General features: G+C 42.4%; 1 protein-coding gene across 2 annotated transcripts in view; it reads left to right on the top strand.

Moving 5' to 3' along the window:
• Positions 1-2,512: 2,512 nt before the first annotated feature.
• RANBP3 (RAN binding protein 3) overlaps positions 2,513-23,452 on the top strand; it is a 51,021-nt gene continuing 30,081 nt past the window's right edge. The window contains exons 1-3 of one of the 2 annotated variants that reach the window (XM_066205912.1): positions 2,513-2,618; positions 14,420-14,475; positions 22,423-22,626. In XM_066205912.1, coding sequence (XP_066062009.1) covers positions 2,597-2,618; positions 14,420-14,475; positions 22,423-22,626 — 282 coding nt within the window. In that variant the 5' untranslated portion in view covers positions 2,513-2,596. The remainder of the gene's footprint in view (positions 2,619-14,419; positions 14,476-22,422; positions 22,627-23,452) is intronic. The other variant, XM_066205913.1, reaches the window with a different exon arrangement.

Here is a 23,452-nt window from a genome sequence, read left to right as displayed (position 1 = left end):
CCCAAAGTCATTCTCTAGAAGGGGATGCAGTCTGCCATTTATCTTTGTTACTCCCCTCAGAACCTTGAATGCCACAATTTCATGGTTGTTACATGCAGCATGACCACTGATTATCATGTCCCCAAACATTCCTCGCTTGGTCATAAGTACCAGATACAGTTGGGTGTCCAGCTGATCTACATGGTCTGTCTAGCAAGTGTGGTAAAAATTTGTCCTTAATGTGCTTTAGATAACACCTGGATTTCTTGTGCCCACTGTCTTGCTAATTCAACTGATAATGCACTAGCCATCATAAAACTCCAAAGAGTAGTGTCTGATGTATGGAAGTATTCCATCATATGCTGAAGATGGACAGTTATTTACAGATAGGTGTTCTGTATTTAAAGATAGGTATCATGTGTGGTGTGGTCAACGTGCTGGAGGGAAGGGATACCATCCAGGAGGACCTGGACAGGGTTGAGAGGTGGAACTTACAAACTTCTACAAGGCCAAGTGCAACTCCTGCACGTGTCAGGGCAATCCCAAGCACAAACACAGGCTGAGCGGAGGACGGATTGAGAAAAGGCCTGGGGAGAAGGACTTGTGGGTGCAGGTGGATAAGCTCAACATGCCCCAGCCACGGGCACTGGCACATAGAAACACCCCCTGTGCTGGACTGAGCCCCCAGCATGGGCAGCAGGGGAGGGGGGGATTCTGCCCCTCTGCCCCACTCAGGTGAGACCCCACCTGCAGAGCTTCCCCAGCCCTGGGGAACAACATCAGCAGGACGTGGAGCTGCTGGAGCCAGTGCAGAGGAGGCCACAGAGATGCTCTGATGGCTGAAGCCCCTCTGCTCTGGGGACAGGCTGGGAGAGCTCTGGGGGTGTTCACCTGGAGAAGAGAAGGCTCTTTAAAGAGAGAGAGACTTTAAAGCCTGTTACAGGGCCTAAAGGGGCTCCAAGAGAGCTGGAGAGGGACTTTGAACAGGAGTCTAGAATGACAGGACAAGGGGGAATGACTCACCACTGCCAGAGGGCAGGGTTAGGTGGGATAGTGGGAAGAAATTCTTGGCTGGTACACTGAAGCCCTGGCACAGGCTGCCCAGAGAAGATATGGCTAACCCATCCCTGGGTGTGCAAGGCCAGGTTGGATGCGGCTTGGAGCAACGTGGTCTAGACGAAGGTGTCCTTGTCTATGGCAAGGTGGGGAATGAAATGGGCTTTAAGGTTCCTTGGAACCCAACCCATTCTGTGATGATTGCTTTTTCTAAATTAGTGCCATTCATCTATTCTTACCAAGTTTTGTCAGTTCCGTTGTTATAAATTCTCCTAACAGGCAAACCAGATGGTTTCAATGCATGGTACTTGCAAAAGGAGTCAAGAGCCTTGCCCTTGGATTCTGCCTTGTGCTAGTGTGATAGCTTGTGAGGGATGTAGTCAAATGGTGGACACTGTGCATGCTGTTGTTAAATGAGCCTTGAAGCAATCATTAACGGTAAGATCAGAATCATCAATTGCTCAGTTTCTACCCCGTGCCAGCTGCTGTTGACTAATGCATATTGACTGAGACAATGCAGTCAGGAGAGCTCTGGGGTGCCGAACAAAGCAGCCAACAAAATATGCGGCATCATCAAGAGAATGAGAGCACTAGTGTGGTTACACACTGTAGTCTTTGGACTGACCCTCTGTGACCATGTAACACTCTGGTGCACCCACAGAGCAGTGTGGATTTCTGTAGAGCTAGATGTCACAAAGAACAGCAAACACAAATGTATGGGATGGAGCAGCATCCTCCCTAAAACTGAGTTTGAATCTTTAGTCTGGAGAAAAGGCTTGGAAAGGTATGATCCACGACTAAGCGAATGGTATGAAGCTGTGTCATGGGAGGTTTAGGTTGGTTATTAGGCAAAGGTTCTCCCACCAGAGGGTGGTCAGGCACTGACCAGGCTCCCCATGGCAGTGGTCACAGACCCAAGGCTTCTCGAACTCAAGGAGTGTTTGGACAATGCTCTCAGAACCAGGGCGAGATTGTTGGGCTGTCCTCTGCAGTACTGGGAGTTGGACTCGATGATTCCACTCAGGATGTTCGATGAGTCAATGTTCAGGCTGACGGCATCCCAGAGTCATGTCCCAGAGCAGGCACGGGGATTGCTGCTCCGTTAACGGCCCGAGCAGCAGCACTGTGAGTGCAGGACGTGGCACCAGGAGCAGCTCACGGCCTGCCCGCCTGGGCTCCGTAGCCACAGGAGGAGGTGCGGAGGGCAAGGCCGCGCACAGGACGGAGACTCGCGGGCAACTGGCCCCGTTCCGACGGATGCGGCCGCCACGATATACACGGTGCGCGGGCCGCAAGGAGTGATCGGGCCAACGGGGGCCCCGTAACGAGCGGGCCTACGGGGACGCTGCCCGGATTGCCCGCTCGCAGCTGCAGAACCGATCGCGAACCACTCGGGCACCGGGAGGAGCCCGCGAGTCCGCCGGGGACGGCCCCGCCCCCCGCGCACGCGCAGCACCGTCCCGGAGCAGCGGTAAATCGGGGCGTGCGCGGCGCGCGGGGCCCGCCGTGAGCGGTGCCGTCCGGCCGCGCGATGCATTGTGGGCGCGGCTGAGGAAGTAAAATGGCGGATCTGGCGAACGAAGGTAGGTGGGAGTTGCAGGCGTCGCTACCCTGGCCCGCAGCGGCCCCGCGTGCGTGGCCCTGGCCCTGGCCCTGGCCCTGGCCCTGGCCCTGGCCCTGGCCCTGGCCCTGGCCCTGGCCCTGGCCCTGGCCCGGCGCTGCGATCCGCGTTCAGGTGCGCGTCTGGGAGCGCCACCTCCCCGCGGCCGTCCTGGTCCCAGTGGGGCGAGCGGCCGGACAAAGGGAGCGCCTTGGTCGGGCCATCGGGCTGTCCTCGAGGCGGGAGCTGACGAAGCCAGGCTGGGGCCTGCGTCTTTAGGTGCCTCCCGCGGGTCGGTGGCTCCGGGCCCGCGATGCGGCGAGTCCGTGGCCAGTGGCCGCCGGCGGGTCGGTGTTTCCTGAACGCGTACAAGGGGGCCTGGCGCTGGGCACGGGCCTGGAGCGCGGTAGCGAGCGCTGCGTCTTGAGCCCGGCTCTGAGCCGCTTTATGCCCCGCCTTGTCCAATTGCTTTTTGAAGTTATTGTCCGCAACTTTCACACCACTGTAAATCTTTCTTTGCTTACACTCATGTTAATCCTTTCTTTAGTTAAAGGATTAATAGAAGGGCTGTAAAACAAGGCGGGGTATCGTAGTAGATACATTGTATTTTTTTGAGTTGAAAGCATCATGAGTCCGCTAGTAAAGTGGCTTTTTTTTTTTTTCCTCCCCTGAAGAGTTTAGGAGAACCTGAGCTGAAATACTGCGGTGTTCGGGTATTCTGCCCCAGGGTGTGTACACTGGTGTTTTAAGTGGCAGAGGGTATCTGTATTTTGCTGTTGGGAATGACAAATGTCTCTGTGTTTTGGCAAAAGCCAGTTTGCCCTGCTGTCTCTGTTGTATCTCATTATTCTTCTCAGCTAATGGAAGAGGGAAAGAAATGCCCAGAGGAAGGTGAATGAAAGTGTGTGTGAGGCCCGTTCTTTCAGGACTGTCTTCTTACTCTTGAACTCTGTGTCAGTGGCAATTACTGTTCTGATATTAATGTTAAACAACAGGAAGCAAATAAATGTTGTATGTGCAGCTTTTGAAGACGAAACCTACCAGCAGCTAACAATATAATTACACTTAAGTTAACAAATCCTGCGATGCGGCATGTCTTGGGCTGTTGGCTTCCAGACTCAAGATGAGTTGTGAGTGCCTGAGGAGGCATGATAAGTGGTCTCAAGAATAGTAGCAGCCAAATCTGTGATGACTATTTGTGAGAAACTTAATATCAGTATTTAGTTTATATACTGCTGTTATAATGACTTTATAATACATTTTAATGAGTTCTTTTGTCCTCTTAGAACCAGAAGCTTGGCAATAGCTGTCTTAAGTCATGCAAGCCCATCACTTTACCTCCTCTTTCTGCTGGGGAACATTAAGCCCAACAGTTTATCAATATTTATTACATCTTTTGATGATAAATTGTTGTCTATTTCTATCTTTACTTCTCTTTTTCTGCAGGGTCTTATAGACTGGCTGGGATGGCAAGGGGAGTGTGATCCCATCCTTACGACCCTTTCCTGCCTCCAGAGACTTACCTCACCTGTAAACCTCTTTAGTTTATATTCGCCTGCCTTTCCAGAGTTGTCACCTTCATTTGTTGCTGTTGTTTCTTCTTGCAATAAGAGTGTGATACAATCTTTCCTCAGATGAAGCAAGATCAATTTGCTTTGGAACTATTGTCTCCTAATTCTAATATCATTGACTGTTGCTAGTTTTGTTCAGTTCCATTTTTGAGGTGTAACAGTGAAAATACATGCACTCCCAGAATTTGCATCTTTCTGCTGGAACTTTAAGAATTCTGTAGTCTTTCTACTTGGCTTATTTGCAGTCTCTGTCATGGCAAGGATCTTCTCAGGTGACTGTTTTCTCCTCGTTCTTAAACATATAATTTAGTTTTATTTTTCCATTATTTAGGTGAATGCTTTACTTCCTTGTGCTCAAGTATTTTCATCTTAATCTGTTAAGTAACTGTTTTGGTACTGATAATTCTTTGACCTTCTGTTTCATATTGGTCTGATGTTGTTTATAACATTTGATAGCTCAGTGTTCATGTTCACAAAAAGTGTAATTACTGCAAAGTTCTTAACATTCCTTAATCTTGATTGATCTGTACAACAGTGCTGCCTCAATCATACTTCGTTGTGATGTGTGAAGCTAATTATTCTTTAACACATAGTAGGCACAAGTATCTAGAATGAGGTTTCAGTCATTCTTGCAGACTGTTTTTGTTTGGCATGTTTAAACAGTAGCTTTTATTGTCTGTTCATGCAGGTGAAACTCAATATTTTTACCTGTTTGATTACTGCAACAAACCTTTTCTTGGCCTTGAAAAGTGCTGAGTTTCATGCTGCCCGTGTCCTCTCATCTTAGTAATACAAAGCTCTTTTAACTTGTAACTTTTACCATGACACCCGTCTTTCATTTCATTGATTAGTGTTTCTGTTTCCAACAGCATATTAGTTATCTTTACCTTCTAGGTTCGGATGTCTCTTAGACTACTGAATGTCTTAAATCACTGCTGTGCTGTCAGTACTGCCTCCAAGTAACCATTTTACCAATGTCCTTTACAATTTTGAACTATTTTAATGGATGATTGTTCTGTGATGCATTTCTTCAAAGCTACAAGCATTTCCTCTAATAATTACTTCATTTTTTAAAATTCTTATTGTTCCTCAAATCTTTTTCCCCCCTCATCTTTCCTTAGTTTCTAATGAGTAGGTGAAACTGCTCCCTGTCTCTTAATATTCGAGCGATGACCAGCTGTATCTTGGCAGAAGATTCTTGGTTTTTTAAGGGGGTCCTGTGCTGCATAAAAGGGGGCTAAAAGATGAAGTAATCTTAGTGCCACTTTCCAAAGCAGTTTGTACCGTGAAGCTTCCTAGGAACAGGTCTTGGCATTGTCTGATGTGTTGGAAGATGAGCTGATAAGTATGGAGCTAATGAAGAGAGGAGAGAGTAACTTCTCCATAGGTGTGTGAAGTTTGATCAATTTTGCTGCAAAGATATAGTGACATTGTGATAAAGGTTTTGGAGACTGTCATTGTGAGAGTGACTATTAAAAACCAGTATTTTAGACTGGTAAGCACAACTGTTATTGGTACTAATGTATAAAGTACATACTGAGTGTTCTTAGAAACTTTCTTTGAAGTCTTTGGTACTCCACTGCCACATGTGTGTGTTGCTTTTAAGACAGTCCAGCTAGAATACCAAAGAGAACTAGCACCTTCCTGTCGGTCCTAAATATTTATGGGAACCTGAATGCTTTTCTCATTAACTTGCAGCTTATACACAACTAGTAATTTGCTTGTTTGTAACTTACTGCTGAAACTGCACTTTCAAGACAACAGGATTCCCTTGTGTGGGGAATGAATTCCTTTATTTTTCAATGGCTGAAAGGTGGTGCAGATTTTTCTCAGGGCTAAAATTTGAAGGGTGTGTTCACATTTCCCTTTCAGGATGTGTTTGCAACTACTTTGCTTTATGAAATTGCTGAGCATACAGTTCACAATCATAACAGATTTACTGTATGTAACAGCCTTAAGTTAATTAGAGGCTAGAGAGCAGTGTTGCAGGAAGGGATTTCAGGGATTCTGGTCGATGTCAAGTTGGATCTGAGTCAGTAGTGCCCTGTAGCCAGGAGGGCCAACCATGTCCTGGGGGGACATCAGGCACAGTCAGGTGAGGGAGGGGATTGTGTCTCTCTGTTCTGCCCTGGGGCAGCCTCACCTTGAGTTAGGGTGGCACTTTTGGGCACCATAGTATAAAAAAGACATTAAGCTAATAGAGAGTGTCCAAAGAAGGACCGCAAGGATGGGGAAGGATCTAGAGGGGAAGCTGTATGAGGAGCTGCTGAGGGCACTTGGTTTGTTCAGCCTGAAGAAGGGGAGACTGAGGGGAGTCTTAACCTCCTCATGAGGGGCAGGTACCAGTCTCTACACTCTCGTGACCAATGACAGAGCTTGAGGAAACAGCATGAAGCCGAGTCAGGGGAGGTTTAGCTTGGATATCAGAAAAAGGTTTTTCACCCAGAGGGAGACTGAGCACGTAAGACTTCTCAGGACAGTGGTCACAGCACCAAGCCTGAGTTCAAGGAGTGTTGGACAGTGCTCTCAGTCATAGGGTGGGATTGTTGGGGTGCCCTGTGCAGGGCCAGGAGCTGGACTTGATGATCCTAATAGGTCCCTTCCAACTCAGTGTATTTTATGATTTTATGAAATGTACAGAAGGTGAGCAAACTGAAGTAGTTCCTTTCAGACTAATCAGTATCATTTCTTTACTAGACTTGTAGGATGCTGACATTGCTTCTGTGCTGTTTTGGTGGTGGTGGGAGGGGTGTGCAAGGGGTTGGGGGTTTTCCCTGATTGTTTTATTCAGCTTGTCTGATGGTAGCTTTTGGACAGAGGAAGGTCTGCTGTTACTTTGAGGGAAAACGTGGCATTCACCACTGACTCTGTCTGCTGACTAGAAACAAGTTGGGGGTTTTTTTGTTTGTTTGGGGGTTTTTGTGTTTTTGTTTTTTGTTTGTTTGTTTTTTTCCCATGGTGACTTCAGATGGATTAGTGTGTGCAAAGTTAGGCTGAGTGACGTGTCCTAATAATTCATGTCCAGACACCATAAAGATCTATTTAATTGACAAGATGGAGCTATCTAAATGCTTTAATACTTCTTGATAAAGCTTTTTTTTTTTAATTCTTTATGTATATTTTATCTACAGTACAAAATAGTTGGCCTGCCTCATGGCTTTCCTTTTCCTGTCATGTGAAAATAAGCTACCTTTTTCTTTTCTGACTTTTAACATTTGCAGAAGTATCTCTTTTCCCCTTGTCAATTCTATTCATCATGACATCACTTACGAAGTTTGGAGATAATTTTTCCGCTTGTGTTTTTCCTTCCTTCTGATATGAAGTGTAGCTGGATTTTACTTGTGCGGGTCTTTCTGCAGATAAGCTCTTAGTGGCAGCTTGCTCTTTGCTTTGAATCTCTTGTTAGCTATTGAGAGAGTCTTGTGTTCTTACCAACACCTTTTGAATTTTGTAGTGCTGCAAATTGTCTGTATCTCTTTATAGGTTACATTTAGTATGATTGTTCTGCTCTTTGTAATGTAAATGGTGAAAAAATCCCCAAGAACATTTTTTGTGGCCTGCAATGTTCCAGTAAGCATAATTAAACCTAATTCTGAACTTTTATTTTTTTGCCTCTTAGGTAAGTGCTTCACAAGTGATAAATTATTACTCTGAGTATTTTCAGTTAGTTAACAGCTTAATTGCTCTTCTTTTTAACACTCATTCATTGTTCACAGGTACACGTTTTCTCTCAGGTGATGTTATTACAAAGAGTTACAGTTGGAGTAGCTATTCCCAACTTTTGCTTTTGTGGTGTCGAAGAGTGCTTCTTAAAATCAAAGCAAGGAGTTGCTTGCCAAGAAGTTGCATTGTAGATTTTTTTCCCCTGTCTTAAGTAGTTTTCCATGTAATCAGGCGCTATACCGTTTCTAAATGTAATTTGGAGTAAATTTTAAAAGAAAATGTGTTTGAAACATTGTGGTTCTTAGCTTTAAAAATAAATTCTCATCTTAATAACGTGGCTACAGCAGATCTGGTGGGGTCTTGAAAGTTTTTTTCATGACATGGTTCTTTCTAAAGTTTAAAGATTAACATGAATCGCCAAGATATTTGGTGATCTGGATTGCCGTGTCCTGTGAGGAGACTGGATGTGATCTGCCTAGAGGAAAGAAGTCTTCAAAGAGACATATCTGGAGCTTATCAGGGTCTGTGAAGAGGTTCTTAGAGACACACCCAGGCCCATCGGAGCAGTGTATGTTGAAAGGACAAAGACAAAAGGTGAGAGGTGGAATGAGATGTTCAGACTGGAAATAGGGGAAAGGTTGGGTTTTTGTTGTGGTAGTAGGTTTTTTCACCTTAAGGGCAGTCAAGCAGTAGAGAAGAGATTACCCTGGGAGGCTGCTCAGCCTCCATCCTCGGATGTTAAGACCAGGCTGAATAGCCTGATTAGTCTGGCCTGGTATCCTAACTGACCTTACTTGAAGCGGGAGATTGGACTAGAGACCTCCAACCTGATTTATGCTGTGTCCTTATGTCAGAGGCACAGTGGGCTCAGCAGTGAAGAACGTGACTGCTTCTTTGGCGCTTGTCACTGCTGTGCCATGAGTGTTGTCAGGAATGCCATCCACAGGTCCATGAAGTAACCTGTGCCAGAGCCTTGCCACCCTTCCAGTGAAGAATTTCTTCCAAATATTTCATCTAAATTTACCCTCTGTCAGTTTGAAGCTGTTACTCCTTGTCCAAAGTCCCTCTTCTGTGGAGACCCTTTAAGCCTTGTAGCAGGCTTTAAGGTCTCTCCAGAGCCTTTTCTTCTCCAGGTGAACACCCCCAGAGCTCTCCCAGTCTGTCCCCAGAGCAGAGGGGCTTCAGCCATCAGAGCATCTCTGTGGCCTCCTCTGCACTGGCTCCAGCAGCTCCACGTCCTGCTGATGTTGTTCCCCAGGGCTGGGGAAGCTCTGCAGGTGGGGTCTCACCTGAGTGGGGCAGAGGGGCAGAATCCCCCCCCCCCCTGCTGCCCATGCTGGGGGCTCAGTCCAGCACAGGGGGTGTTTCTGTGTGCCAGTGCCCGTGGCTGGGGCATGTTGAGCTTATCCACCTGCACCCACAAGTCCTTCTCCCCAGGCCTTTTCTCAATCCGTCCTCCGCTCAGCCTGTGTTTGTGCTTGGGATTGCCCTGACACATGGGCAGGAGTTGCACTTGGACTTGTAGACATTCATAAGGTTTGCACAGTCCCACCTCTCCAGCCTGTCCAGGTGACATCCCTTCCTTCCAGCATATCAGCTACACTACACAGCTTGGTGTCATTGTCAGACTTCCTGTGGGTGCCCTCAATCCCACTGCTCATGTCAGCAGCAGAGATATTAAGCAGTGCTGGTCCCAGACTTGGTCTACACTTGGACACTGAGCTATTGACTGCAACTCTTGAGTGCAGCCACCAGCAAATTCCTTATTCGGGGGTTGGTCCATCTGTCCAATTTAGAGACAAGAATTTTCTGTGGGACAGTGTCAAATGTTTTGCAAGAGTCTAGGCAGAGTGTTAGTTGCTCTTCCCTTTTCCACCGACACAATCATAGAACCAAATTTGTCAGGAGTGGTTTGCTCTAAGTGAAGCCATGTTTGCCTTATTTTCCATGTGCCTTAGCACAGTTTCTAGAACGGTCTGCTTCACCATTTTGCCAGGCGCAGAAGTGAGGCTGGCCAGCCTGTAGTGCCCCAAGTCTGCCTTTTCTCCCTTTTTGTAAATGGGGGTGTTATGCTTCCCCTTTTCCAGCCACTGGGAGCTTCCTCAGGTGGCCACGACTTCTCATTGAATGGAGAGTGGCTTAGCCACTACCTCTGACAGTTCCCTTAGGACTCATGGATACATTTCATCAGTTCCTGTGGACTTGTGCACCTTTCAGCTTCCTTGGATGGTCTCAAGCCTGTTTTCCTATAGCAGGTGCTCCTTCATTCTGCCAGTCCCTGCTGCCTTCCCCTTTTATAACTTGGGTGGAGTGTTTGGAGCATTTTTTGGTGAAGACAGAGTCAAAAACAACATTGGGTACCTCAGTTCTCCATATCCACGGAAACCAGGTCTCCTGTTTCCCGCTGGAGAGGGCCTACGTTTTTTCCCAGCCTTTCTCTTATCATCAGTGTACCTACTGAAGCTTTTTTTTGTCCCTCTTTACTCCTTGGATTTTTTTCAATGAGTCATTTCATGCTCCAATAAGAATGTGACACCTTGTGGCTGCTAGAGGTGCCCCAGCTGCCATGGTTGCATTTGTGTGAGTGGATGTTTTGTTTGCCTGTGGTAAATGTGGTTTACATGGGAGAGTTTGCTACAGTACTAGTGGTCATGCGTCTAGGTTAAAAATCTCATGGTAAATAGTATATATGATTTGAAGATAGTATCTCTGTATGAGCTATGGAGGTAGTATTTTCTGTTTCTGCGTTCTGATTTCCACAGCTTGTGAAGGAAGCTCAGCAGGTTTAATAATACATGTTTTTCTGACAGCACACAGGGCATTTATCTAATGACTTGATGGTAAAATATGTTAAAGAAATTCAGCCTGTGAAATCCGGCTCCTGATAGTTTTGTAGTTAATTCATGCATGTTGAAATATCTGCAAAGTGAATAAACTGCAGGAAGGATTCCTGTGGATTCAGTTGGTTTTTAGTTGTGGATCCAATTTGATTTGACAGCCTAAAACCATTCAGATTTGTGTGGTTCCAGGTCTTGAGATTGGAGAGGTACTGTCTCTGATGCTAGTTATTGAAGGTTTGCTTTCCTTTTTACATGCTTAGACTTTATCTGAACACCTTTATCAAGACTGACTTGGTTAGAAAATTGACATTTCTCCAGATTTTTGTTTTGTTTCTGGCTGCTTCTCTGAAGAAAAAAAACAATCTAATCAAACCAATCTAAAACCAAATCAAACCAATCAAAGTCTAATCCTTAGTTTTTAAGAACTCTGTGCTCTGACTACTCATTTCTTGATGAAGGTGATCTCATGTTCTCTTACATGCATTCTACCTGAAGTTTGAAGGTTGAGGATTTTTCCTTTATATATCATGCTTTATATGCTTTTTAAGTTGCTCACGGTTTAGTGGACCTGGCAGATCCATTTTACCATAGGTCATCCTTCAGACACCCTGCTGTAACAAAAGCATGCTCGAGGACATGACCGTCTGGTCCAGAGGCTGGCTAGTACTAATAACAGTGGAATTCTTGTTTTGCACCAGCACTTGACTGGAAAAACTGAAGAACAACCTAACATCTGCATTTTTGATCTGCAAAAATAAAACTTGGTATGGGGATTCTTCAGTTGGTTGAAACATGGTATGTGTAAGTGCTTTCGTACAAAAAACATTAAATGCTAGAGGGCTCTACATAAATGCATTTAAAAACTTAACTAGAAATAGGAACCAAAAGCTGGAGCTGGACATTTGAATGGGAAATTTGATACTAGAATTTTTTACCAAGTGCAGAAATGGATGATTGAGGGCAGTAATACTTTGCTTTTGATGCCTTCAATGAAAATGTCTACCCAAAATATAAGGCTTAGAAAAATACGGAGTATTTAATGAAGGTGGTGAGATTAGGCAGTCTAGTGATCCCTTCTTGCCTTGGGCTAGAATAAGGGAGGTGTTTCCAGTACTGTGGTCTTGTTGCAGACATCCGAAAGGACACGATAAACAAGTGTTCTCTGTGTCTGTTTCTGAGTAAGCACTGGTACAGTTATTAGCTGTGAGTGCCTGTTGTCTCATTGTCATCCCTGCCAGCTGGTCTCACAGTCGGCGAGAGAAGTAGTGAGATTCTTGGACCTTAAATACTGGATGACTGTGTTCCTTCAGTGGACGAAGACTATCAAATGTTGCACCAGTGTTCTCTTTTTCAGGTTGACTAGCAGGCCTGGCCATAGTTTGCTTCATTAGATCCTTTTACCATTCTTATTTGTCATAGCTGGACACAATTTCAAATCTTAAAGAGAGTTTTTTCACTCTTTTGTTCTTTGTTCTTTCATCTATTTCTTTTTTTCCTAGGAGCTTTCTGCTGTTCCTGACATCTGTCTTCTCTTTTCTTGAGTGCTTAGTTTTCAATCGCTGAATTCCATCTCCTGTTTTGTTGTGTTACTTCGAATCAATTTCTCTGGCTACCCATTCCATCTTTCACCAGTTGTCTCATGCTTTTCTCTGTGCTCTGCATTGTTGTTGGATCTTTTTCTTTGCTTTCTTCTCTCTCAGTACTTCAATCCTTTATTATGCACTAGACAGACCAGTAGGTTTTTTTGTTCAGTTCTTGGTATTTGTGGAATTCGGTGCAGGAGTCTCTTGCAAGGTTTGCATGACAATCAAGTCGAGCATTCTGGAAGATCTCCCTGTTGATTGGTTTGGCAGAGGGCTGCTGCTGTAGCAGTAGCATTAACAGCACTAAAGTACACCACATGGTATTAAGAAATAACTGTCACTTTGAAGGCCAAGGGTTAAAAACTTGTCCATTGCCTCAGTGAAGCCTCCCAGAGGCAGGTTATACCAAGGCCAAGGGAATGAAAATGGATCCCTGGCTTGTTTCAACACACTCTGGTTTTTGGGACAGGTATTACATTTAAGGATCTCTATTGCTTTCACTTCTGAAGTGGATTGTCTGCACTGCTCTTATTAATAAGCATTTTTAAAATTCAGCAGCATTTGATGGATAGATGTTCTTAAAAAAAGGGGAAAAAAAAGAGCAGGCAAAATGATGTTGTAAGTAGCTTAATTTCTTGATTAATTTTACTGTTTGTAAAACAAGTTATGCCAGTCTTGCAAGATCAGTCTTGCAGTGTTTTTTGGTTTTGCTGGGTTATCCCTTTGAGTTATATCCACAAAAAAAGTAGAGAGAGGCTCTTCTGCCCTCACAATTCAAATGCACAGTTCTGGTAATAATTTTGTGTATGTCAACTAGTTTCACTTTTTCAGCCAAACTGATATAACTCTAGCAGTTCCCAAATGGACAGTTTCATCCCTTTTTCCTTATATGGTGATCGAAGTACTGTACAGATGCTACAGCTGATTTATGGAAGATTTTGTGATACTGGTTTGGTTTTTTTTGGTCCAAGGTAGCTTTTTTTATATATATATATATATATATATATATATATAAATTTTTTTTAAAAAAAAAATTATTAGTGTTTTGTTTTGTTATGCTAGCCTTTCAAGCTCTGGAAGTTTTAAAATTTTTAATCTTCTTAGATGTCTGGACTTCTTTATAAGACTGGATAACTGCAAAGATGGAACTCTTTGGCTAATTTCTTTGCAATTAGCCAAATTGGAAGCTCTCCCTAAATCCCATTTTTCAGATTGAAAGACAGACTGAAATATTGTGCTCATCTTTAGCCCTACAAATATACAGGAGGGCTGCTGACTGCATAGTGTGTGTGCAACTTCTCTTCAAATATAACTCACATACAAGGTGCATCAGTTTGTTGAACTCTCAGGAATTCTCATGTCTGCTTTATCACACACACTCTCCTTGTGTATTTGTACTTTTGTTATTCAGGACAGTGAGGTAGTTGTGAAATCTCGAAGGACAATGGAAATGTACACTTATTCTAGACATTAATTCTACTCTTGTAGACTAGATGCTGATGTGCTGATTTAGAAAACAGCATCCTGCTAATACTTGATTCAGAGCTTTAAGATGAAAGCACATGTGCTCTTAAATTATGCAGAGAAGACTGGTTCCTCTGTAATGTGTAATATATCCAGTTTGAATTTTAGACCTGCAAATATTGATTTAGGTCCTTTTTGAAGTTTTCAATGATAATGAAATGCAAGTATAATCAAATATCAATGTTAGGTGACCTTTAAGAAAGGAATATGTGGGGGTATACAACAAACTCCATTTTCATTAATGTGTGACAATGGGGAAAGAAAAGCATCTGTTCAGCTAGTGAACTGCTGCAGCAAAGGGTCTTTTCCTTCTGATTTACCAAAGTATGGTACAAGTACTAGCTTGAAAGTGATCTTGAGGGGAAACACAAATGGCTTTCAGATATTAGTCATGTTCTTTGCCTTCAAACACTCCTTTTTACTTTTGGAGATCAAGTCCTTATAAGCATCTATTACCAGGAACTGGTCGAAACAATATGTGTAACTGAGATTTAACCAGCTTAAGGATTCATTGTTGGTAAAAGCATCATAGAACATAACACTTTCATAATAGTCAAATATGAATGTGGTTGGAAAAAACCCCAATGATTTCTCTTTTTACAGAAAAACCTGCCATTGCTCCACCTGTCTTTGTATTTCAGAAGGATAAAGCACAGAAGGTAAGGTGATATTGATACTTTTGTTTTGTTTTGTTCTTAGCGCTGACTCCTTCCTTCCATGATCAGCCCTTTATCTCTATTGTTGTGAAGCTGAAGATGGCTAATAGAGCATTAACATCATTAATGGGCATAGGGCAAGCAGGTACTGAAGGGCTAAAAGTGGGAAGATGTATGGTGGTTTCACAGTACAGTTAGCTCTTCAGTCAGAAGATGGATCAATGTGGAAGAAAAAGTATGGTGAAGGTGTATCTTGAACATGTGGCAGAGGAGTGCTGACACTGGAGTTGCATGACAAAGCTATGAAATATGTTCTTCTGATAATAGGGTTAAGATAAAGCAAAGAAAACTGGTCTAGATTATTGCTTTTCACCTCAGCGTATTTAAACGTTTCTCATATATTTGGTATGCTGTGAAGTGTCTGGTTGCCTTGGGAAGTTGTAATTCTGTTCCCTCGTCTCAGTATGGTATATAATTCTGTCTATTTAATAGTAACAGCTATTAAGAGTTATGGGGGAAAAAATCAAGGTTACTTTTGTTTCTGTTGAAGATGGTGGGAGCCACAAAAAGTATATGATACACTTTCTGTTGGATCACTGGATTGTTTTGTTACCTGTGGATTCAGAAATGTTTGAATTGAAATACTGAACCACTTTTCAGTTGATAGCTTTTCTTTGGTTTGGAACAAGTACCAGACTTAAGCTTTCTCACAGGTTTAGTGGGCATATTCCTCAGCAGGAGCTTGAAATAGTTTCTCAGCTTGGAAAGGATTGAAGTCTGCTGTCCTGCTAATATTAGCTGATCAAATTAAATCTGCCAGAAAGTACTTTCAAGACCTTTTAATTACATTTTTTACAGTGGCTGTTTACATATACCTTGGAATGAAGGGAGTGTTAGTGTTTGCACTACCAATTTCGATCACGTTTCCTTTTAGGAAACAGCTCTCAATCACCCACTGTTGCTTAGACTGTCCTGAAGTCCCTTCTGAGTTGCATTATGGTGAGTGTTCTCTGCAGGTGTTCTTTACCCTGGTGGTGATCATAGCAGTGTGCAATCCAGGCAGAGTGACATGGTCCTGTGTCCTTTTTTGCTGGCCTGGTCCTTACATGCCAAGATAGCAGTTCTTGTGCTCTCAAGTTTGTTCATGTTATGCCTTCGCTTCTGCACCCCCTCCAGCGGCCTGTACCCTGCATGCCATCAGCATTAAGCTGTGCAAGCTCCTACATCAGGCTGAGAGATCTGTTGCAGCCTGATAGGTGTCAACAAAATATTTGTAAAAATATATTAATTACAGGCATAATGTATTTTGGGGCTGGCAGAGAGGATCTAGGAAGGGAGATCTGTTATTTTATCTGCCTGGCTGCCTCTGAGGATGCTGAGGTGGTGCTAAGCAGGTAGCTGTCTTCAAGACCGCTTCTGCCTTGGCACGGACAAAGTCTGGCTTTGTTTAGTGGAGAGTCTGGGTTTCCTGAGCATCTTGAAGGCACAGGAGTTTGAGATAAGTTATAAATTGATCTAAATGCCAAGTGGTGGTGGTGCTGTCATTAGGGCTAGCAACTTGGGCGTGGAATAAGTCTACTTGCTTTGGGCATGGAGTAAGTGTGGGTGGCGAATAGGGCCTGTTCCTTGAAACAGATCAGAGAGTCTGGTAGTAGCATCTGTCAGTTAGCTGCCAATTTTCAAAGCAGGAACAGACATAAATGCTTGTGCTAAACTGTGTATTGCGTGGAGATGTAGGATTTTTTTAAAGGGGAAGGGAGAGTGACTAATAACTTTAGTCACTTTTATTGTAGTGTATTTGGCACTGCAGAGAAGGACTTGTAGAAGCATCAGTGCTGTGCTTCTTGCAGTTTGATTAAATTAAGAGCTTGTTGCCTGTGCCAGTAATTGCTTTTTTGTAGTATAGATACAGTAGTAGTCTAGTCAGTACGTGATGCTGTGAGCCCAAAGTAACAGCCGCTGAATCTATGCTGTATGTATCAGAACCTAGCATTCAGGCCATCTTTAATCGACTTAATTAAGGAAAAGTGCCTCAGATTATGTACTGGTTGAGATCTTTCACTGTATTTTCAGAAAGACTTAATAGTATTTCCACTAAGTGTTTCCAAGAAGGATAAACTCTGTTATTGTTTCTGTAAAAGGTGCTTGGTTAAATGCATTGCCTACCACAAAAAACTATCCTTACTAAAGTTAACAGGGAAATCCTGTAAACAGAGGAGTTTTTCTAGAGCAATATTTCAAAGAAAATGCAAAAGTAACTTCAAAATAGTTGTCAAACACCACACTACTTAAATATGTAATTTCTTAATATAAATTACAGTTTTAATTTAGCAAAATGTCTGTCAAGTAACATTTTTCTGTAAGCAAAAGTGTTAGTGGAGGCTTTATAGTGCTGATACAGCAGGCTGACAATAAGCTGAGGAGGAGGAAAAAGCATTGCATTGTGTATTCAGTAATTATCACAGTTGTCTGTGATGGTTATTTATATGTTTGCCTAGTGTTTTTCCACATGAACCTGGGCATCCTGAGCAGAATTATTTCAATTCATGTGTAGATACACATCCTTAGTACTACAGCTGGCTTGATACAATTCAGTGGTCTTACTGACTTTTCTGGAACTAACACTAGTGTCTACTATTAAATGAATTTTTTCTATTTCTTTTTCTAGAAATCTTAAGTTTGTTGCTTGGAAGGTGTCTGACATTTGGGTCATACCAACATCATGAAACATTTGAGGCTTAGAGCAGAGTGGCTGGAAAGCTGCCTGGTGGAGAAGGACCTTGTGGTCCTGGTCAACAGCAGCTGAACATGAGCCCAGGTGGCCAAGAAGGCCAATGGCACCCGGCCTGTACCCAGCAATAGTGTGGCCAACAGGACCAGGGCAGTGACTGCCTCTGTGCTGGGCACTGCTGAGGCATTTCAGATTCTGGGTTCAGTTTTAGGCCCCTCATGACAAGAAAGTCATTGAAGAGCTGGAGCATGTCCAGAGAAGGGCAGCAGAGCTGGGGAAGGATCTGGAGCACAAGGCTGATAAGGAGCAGCTGAGGGAGCTGGGGGGGCTCAGCCTGGAGAAAAGGAGACCTTCTCACTCTTCTACAACTCCCTGACAGGAGGGTGGAGCCAGGTGGGTGCCGGCTAGCAGGGAACAAGGGACAGGATGAGAGGAAATTACCTCAAATTGTGCTGGCATGGTTTAGGTTGGATATTAGAAATTTCTTCACTGAAAGGCTGCTTGGCCTTGTCACAGCTGCACAGGACAGTGATGGAATCCCCATCCCTACAGGGATTTAAAAGCTGTGTGGTTGTGGCATTTGGGGACATGGGTTAGTGATGGACTTGGCAGTACTGAGGGAATGGCTGGACTCTGATCTTGGAGGAGTTTTCCAACCTGAACAATTCTGTGGTTTTATGATCTTTTTCTCCACTAGAAATTGGAAATATTCAGCATGTTCTAGGACAGAGTTCATACTAGTCTGGAAATTAATTTTTCAGCTGCATGTTTCAGCTAAAGATGTACACACTTGAATAAAACATCAGAACGTGCAATTTGACATGTTTATTTAGAGGGGACAAAAATGCACGGTGTTCATAGTGCTGCCCCTTTGCTTTCCATAAGGAGGTTTGAGTTTTCTTTTTCAGTTTAAGACAGGATTAATGTGTCCTTGTTTTCAATTTAGATGTCTATTAATGGTGGATGTCAGGTTGGTAGTTACTAAATATGAGTGAGTCTGCATTTTCATGATTTTCATGTGTCCTTAGCTATTTGAGAACTGTTTTTACTGTGTGTGAAATATAATCTTGCGAATATCTGAATAGTAGCACTGCTATTTGTGTTAAGCAAAGTTTCTAGTGCTGACGCCAATTGGAGAATTACATCAGCTTAAGGCTCAAACTGTCAAGATCTGAATTAAATATTTAAATCGATGGATACAACTTATATCTGTGCTTAATATTAGACGCTTCTTTATGTGGTGTTTCTGCTCTGAAACTGATTCTAGCTTCTGCCATAAAACCATTTCATGACAAGTTCTGGCCATAGGTTACTTTAAGTAATTTTCTGAAGTTAACTTTTAACATGCATTTCTGAGGTGAAAGTATTCTGTTGTTTTTGAATTGACACATTTTTAAGCAAGTATATTAGCTCAAACAAATTTAATCAGTAGTAGTGTAAAGGAACACTTTGTCCAAAAATGTTTTTGAAGTAGTGTTATTTGTTCTGCAAGTTTGAACAATGGTAATCTGGTTGTTACTGATTGTCATCTTACAGGATTGAGGTCATTATCACCTCCCTAGTCACAAGAATAGGAAAAGATAGATTCTTCACTCAGACTTAAAAAACTTCTGCACTTGAAAACGCCATTGTTTATGATGTAGCTTGTGCCTTGTCCTCTTCCCTCCACCAGTCTGGGTTGGGGTATTGGTAGAATATAGAAAAGAGCACATTATTTCTGGTTTGTTTAACTAGTTTTGATGAGTGTACTGCTTTCCGTGTGTGAATTGATAGTGGTGGTCTTTTAAAGCTGACTGAAAAAAGGTAAGTTATATGTCACTTGGGTCATGTTCCATATACCAAAGCAGCACAAAGAGTTTAAGGGGTAACTGGGTCCTAAATGCAGAGGTTCTGAAGTGAACAAGGGATTTTGTTGTTAAATTGTTGTACCTGTCATCACGGTCTTAACTATGGAGTTTTAGAACTAGGTATGGAGTTGTAAAAGTGATGTTGGTAATTAGAAGTTGGCATTCCCAGGTAGCCTGGAGAGCAAAATCATTAGGTTTTTTTTTTCTTTTTTAAGGTATGTAAAGTAGGGGTTAGTTGAAGTCCTACTTTGATGCAGTGTTATGTGGAAATGCTTGGGTTTTGGTGGTTTGGGGAGGCATATGACTAGAAAAGGCTCTTCATGCTGTGGCCATGACTTACAGGTTTAGGATAGTGGCAGAGAGAGAACTGTGAATGAAGTAATTTGTGTATGGAGAGACAAAGCATTCCCTTTCCCAGTCTGTCTCAGCATTGCTAGCATGTCTGCTAAGAGGCTTTGTTAGGATACCCAGTGGAACTGTAAATTCATAGTATACTTAAAGAGTTAAAATTTATGCTTAAGAGTTCATAATCGTGAATATATTGCTGTACATAAAGAGAACAATCATGAAGGTATTTGGACAGACAGTTGTGCAAGAAAACACTCGGAAGAATATAGAGAGGCTGATGAAGTCAAACACTGTTAGGTATATAGGCAAGAGTTGTCCTTGGCTCTAAGCAGGTACAAAATGTGAAGAGATACACTGAGAGTAGTCTTTTTAGGCCATTGGATAGAGGTGCTAGAGTGAAGAGAATGAAGAAAGGAGTTGCAAATAGCTCAACTTAGAAATGGGAGGAAAAGCTGGTCCAAGAGTGCTTGTACCAGTCTTCACTGAAAAAGAATATTATTTCCTTGCCTATGTTTGGTGACTTTAGTATCATGAGAGTCTTAGCTTTTAAGTATTCCTTCATTTCTTTGGTTTTCTGCAATGCAGAAGAAGCCAAATCTCCAAAAAGACTTAGATGTATTTAGTCTGGGTGTGATGTTCTTTGTTTTAGGAAGGTAGAAGTTGTTTGATCTGGCTGAGCAAGGTGAATTTGTGTAGGTGGCTTCCTAACATTATTGATCTCTCCCTTGATCTTTGCCATAGTGTTTTAAGAGACAGGAACAGGTTTCTGTCAAGTTCTCCTTAGAACTGTATTTTATAAGGAATGTTTTCTCTAGAGAAGAGGAGGCTCACGGAGGGACACATTTCTCAAACAAAATATTCCAGCAAAAAGAAAGAGAGTGGATTGTTCACCAGCTCCAAAGAGCTTCCATAAAGAGCTTAGATCAGAATTCACGAAGCTAAGAGACTAGGAAACACTTTCAACAGTATGCATGACTAAGGATTAAAATTCATTTTAAGAGTTTGCAATTTCCTTTGGATATGCTTTTTTGAGAATGGCTGTACAACTTCTGCCTGGAGCAATTCTGGTTTGATAAATCCTTGAGTCCTTTGCTGGTCTTGTCTTCCATGACTTAAACCACATACTATTCACAAAATTCTGAAACTTACAGTATTTTTTGATTAATATAATTTTTTGTAATATAATTTTAGGTATTTTTATGTATTTATATATTGGCCATGAAATTCTTATCTTGGATTTAACTTTTTCTTCATAGAAGTGGTAATTTGCAATAATTATTTTTTACTTTTTTCTTTTGTGGGTCTTGAAGCAGATATTGCAGTCTTGCTTAGGATAGAAATTAGATTTATGCTTATTTTCACTTTTTGAAATGCTTGAGACCAAGTATTTCAAGTATTACAAGAGTTATTAAAATATGTTGGATGTTTATATAGCCTACTTTAGGATAGTCATAACTGTGTCAATATTGGAATTTCCAATTTTAAGTGCTTAGCACAAGTGTGTATTGAATGTTCTTGCCTCTTCTTCATTATTAGCAGTTTTCTGAACTGTACCTAGAAGTCAGTGTAAATTTCTGGTAAGGCTTTTTTTTTTTTTTAAAAACATATATTGTAAGTGCTATGGCCAGTTCCAGGTAGCCTTTTCTTGCTGTTATCTCCAGATGAAAAGGTAAGGATAGGTTGCTAGACTGCTAGATTTTTTTAAATGTTAGGTGAAAAAAATGTCTTAATCTCTTATTATTCTGTGAGGTTTTAAGTTAGTGTTTGGGTCTGTTTTTAACAACTAAATATTAAAATGTTAGATAACTTTGACAGTACAAAAACCCAGTATCCTGAACTTTTGCCTGACATCCATACTATTGTCCCCATAAATAATATTTTGACTGTTTTGAGCCTTAATTATAGTAATTTCTTGCATGATAAAATTTAATGTATTGCTGGCTTTTGTTATCTCACAACAGGACAAGTGTTACTTGAAGAACTTGGCTCTTAAGGTGTTAAGTGCTGCTGTTTATTTTTGAGGCTTTGCTTACTTTCTTGCATGGATCTGGGCAGTGATGAACATCTTTAGTCTCTTTGTTCTACCAGGTGTTTCCTGGGTGCAAGCCAAGGTTTTGTGCTTTTGAGTGCCATCTTTTCCTTACTGCTTAATTCTTCAGATACTTCAATCATAAGATGCAAGGAAGCTCAGCCCACAGATTGCAAGTGGGAGCACATCTTTGGCCTGCATGTTAGCCGTGGGCTGTAACTTAGTCCTTAATCACAATACAGTTGTTTGTGCTGAAAGCCTTTTTAACTTTTTCATTCTTCAGATGTGTACAGAATATGATAATGCTAACTTGTACAAGCAGGGATGTGCAGCATTAAATGATGTGAAGGAATGAAAAGCCTGTGGCAGAAGTTCCGCAAATACCAAATCCCATTAGGGTGCACTGTCACCTCCCTCCTTGAAATAGATTGAAACTTGCTAATTTATGAAAAAAAGCATTAGTGTTGCTTTTCAGATAATTCACCATCATGTGAATATGAAAGGATCCTGTGTCTTGTGTGAATGCTAAAATAATTAAATTCTGTGAGAATTTTATAGCCAACCTCACCTCCCTCAAAAGTGGGCTGAAGAGACAGCGACAGACACTTATTTAGAGTAATAGTCTTATTTTTGTATCTGAATCTGTAGGTAAAAGCTAAACGTTGTCCTTCAGTCCTTGAGAGAGGGGAGGGGTTAAACCCCAACAAGACTCTAGCTGGCAAAATCCTCTTTGCTGGGGACACAGATGATTTTGGTAACTTTCAAAAGCGTGCCTTTGCTTCAGCTGAGGCTTTTCGCAGGGAGGGGAACTTACTCTGTTAGCAGGTTCTGTTACAGAGTTTCTATGTATTTTAATTGGTGTCTCAGCAACAAGCAGCTCCTTCTGCCATACTGTGAAAACAGTGAAATTTAAAAATGGATCCTTTCTCACTAGGACAACCGATCTCTCATGTTGCAGCCTTGCATTGAAGGGACATTGTCTTTTCTGCTCACAGTCCCCTGCAGAGCAAAAAGCTTTGTCGGATACAGGCGAGGACTCCCAGGGAGAGGTTGAGCCCCCCTTCCATGGTCTGGGTCACCCAGAACCAGCTGGTGAGTGCGACTCTGAGCACCCTGCTCCTGCTGTGGCCTCAGTCAGTGCTACCCTGAGTCCTGCTTCTGAAGCCCAGCTTGCTCCTATTCAACAAGAACTGGCAGGGGTAAGTGTCAACCTACCAAGTACTTCTGCTGCTGAGTGGATTAGAAGAAAAAGTCCCTTCTGCTAGGTGGAATCTGTTGCTGTTCACTTTAGGTAGTGCAAATCACAGTCTGTCTGGTTCTTTGATCTCAAGTGTTAGTCCTCTCTAAACCTTCGTTCCAATAAGAAGAAATGGAATTTGTGAGTCTCCCTAGTAGTGTAACTGTAGAAGACACTGCAAGTATGCAAGTATTTTAAAATTAAAAGTGTGTGTTTGCTAAGGGTGAGAGCACTTCTAAATAAGAAAACAGGTCTGTATTTGAGGGATTTGCTTCAAGCAGTTTGAAGAGAGCTCTTTGTTCCCTCATGGGCCATAATGCTGCAGCTTGACAAAGTGAGCAGCTAATACTGCTTCCACTGGATATGTCATGCCAACCCATAAGGTATTTAACAGATTAAAAGCACCAAGCATCATAGCAGAGTTTTGAATTTAGGTGTTCGGAGTGGCGAGGAAATCAGTATCTTGTGGAAAAGCTGTCAGTGCTCATAGTTTGATTTTTCTACCGGTGATAGAGCAAAATCTTTGAAAGATTGGATGACTAAATGACTGCTACCATACAGTCGTTTAGAGAAGCTTTAGTGCTCCTGATCTTTCTGGTTGATGGACCATGTTTTGTTGGTGAAGGTGGGCGTCACTGTTCATTCTGGCATCACACCCTAGGCATGTGCTCTTTGCTAGATCTTTGTTAAGGCTGCTTCACCCAATACCTGCACGTTTTTCTGGTTTTTTTTTCTGGGTTTTTTTGTCCAAGAATCAGCCATTTGAAGTAAATCCAGTATTGAATGGA

Source organism: Chamaea fasciata, unplaced genomic scaffold, assembly GCF_029207755.1.
Source record: "Chamaea fasciata isolate MVZ Bird 193981 ecotype frontalis unplaced genomic scaffold, bChaFas1.0.hap1 SCAF_28, whole genome shotgun sequence".
NCBI lineage: Eukaryota > Metazoa > Chordata > Aves > Passeriformes > Sylviidae > Chamaea > Chamaea fasciata.
The sequence above is the reverse complement of the archived record's forward strand: the minus strand, read 5'-3'. Positions and strand labels throughout refer to the sequence as shown.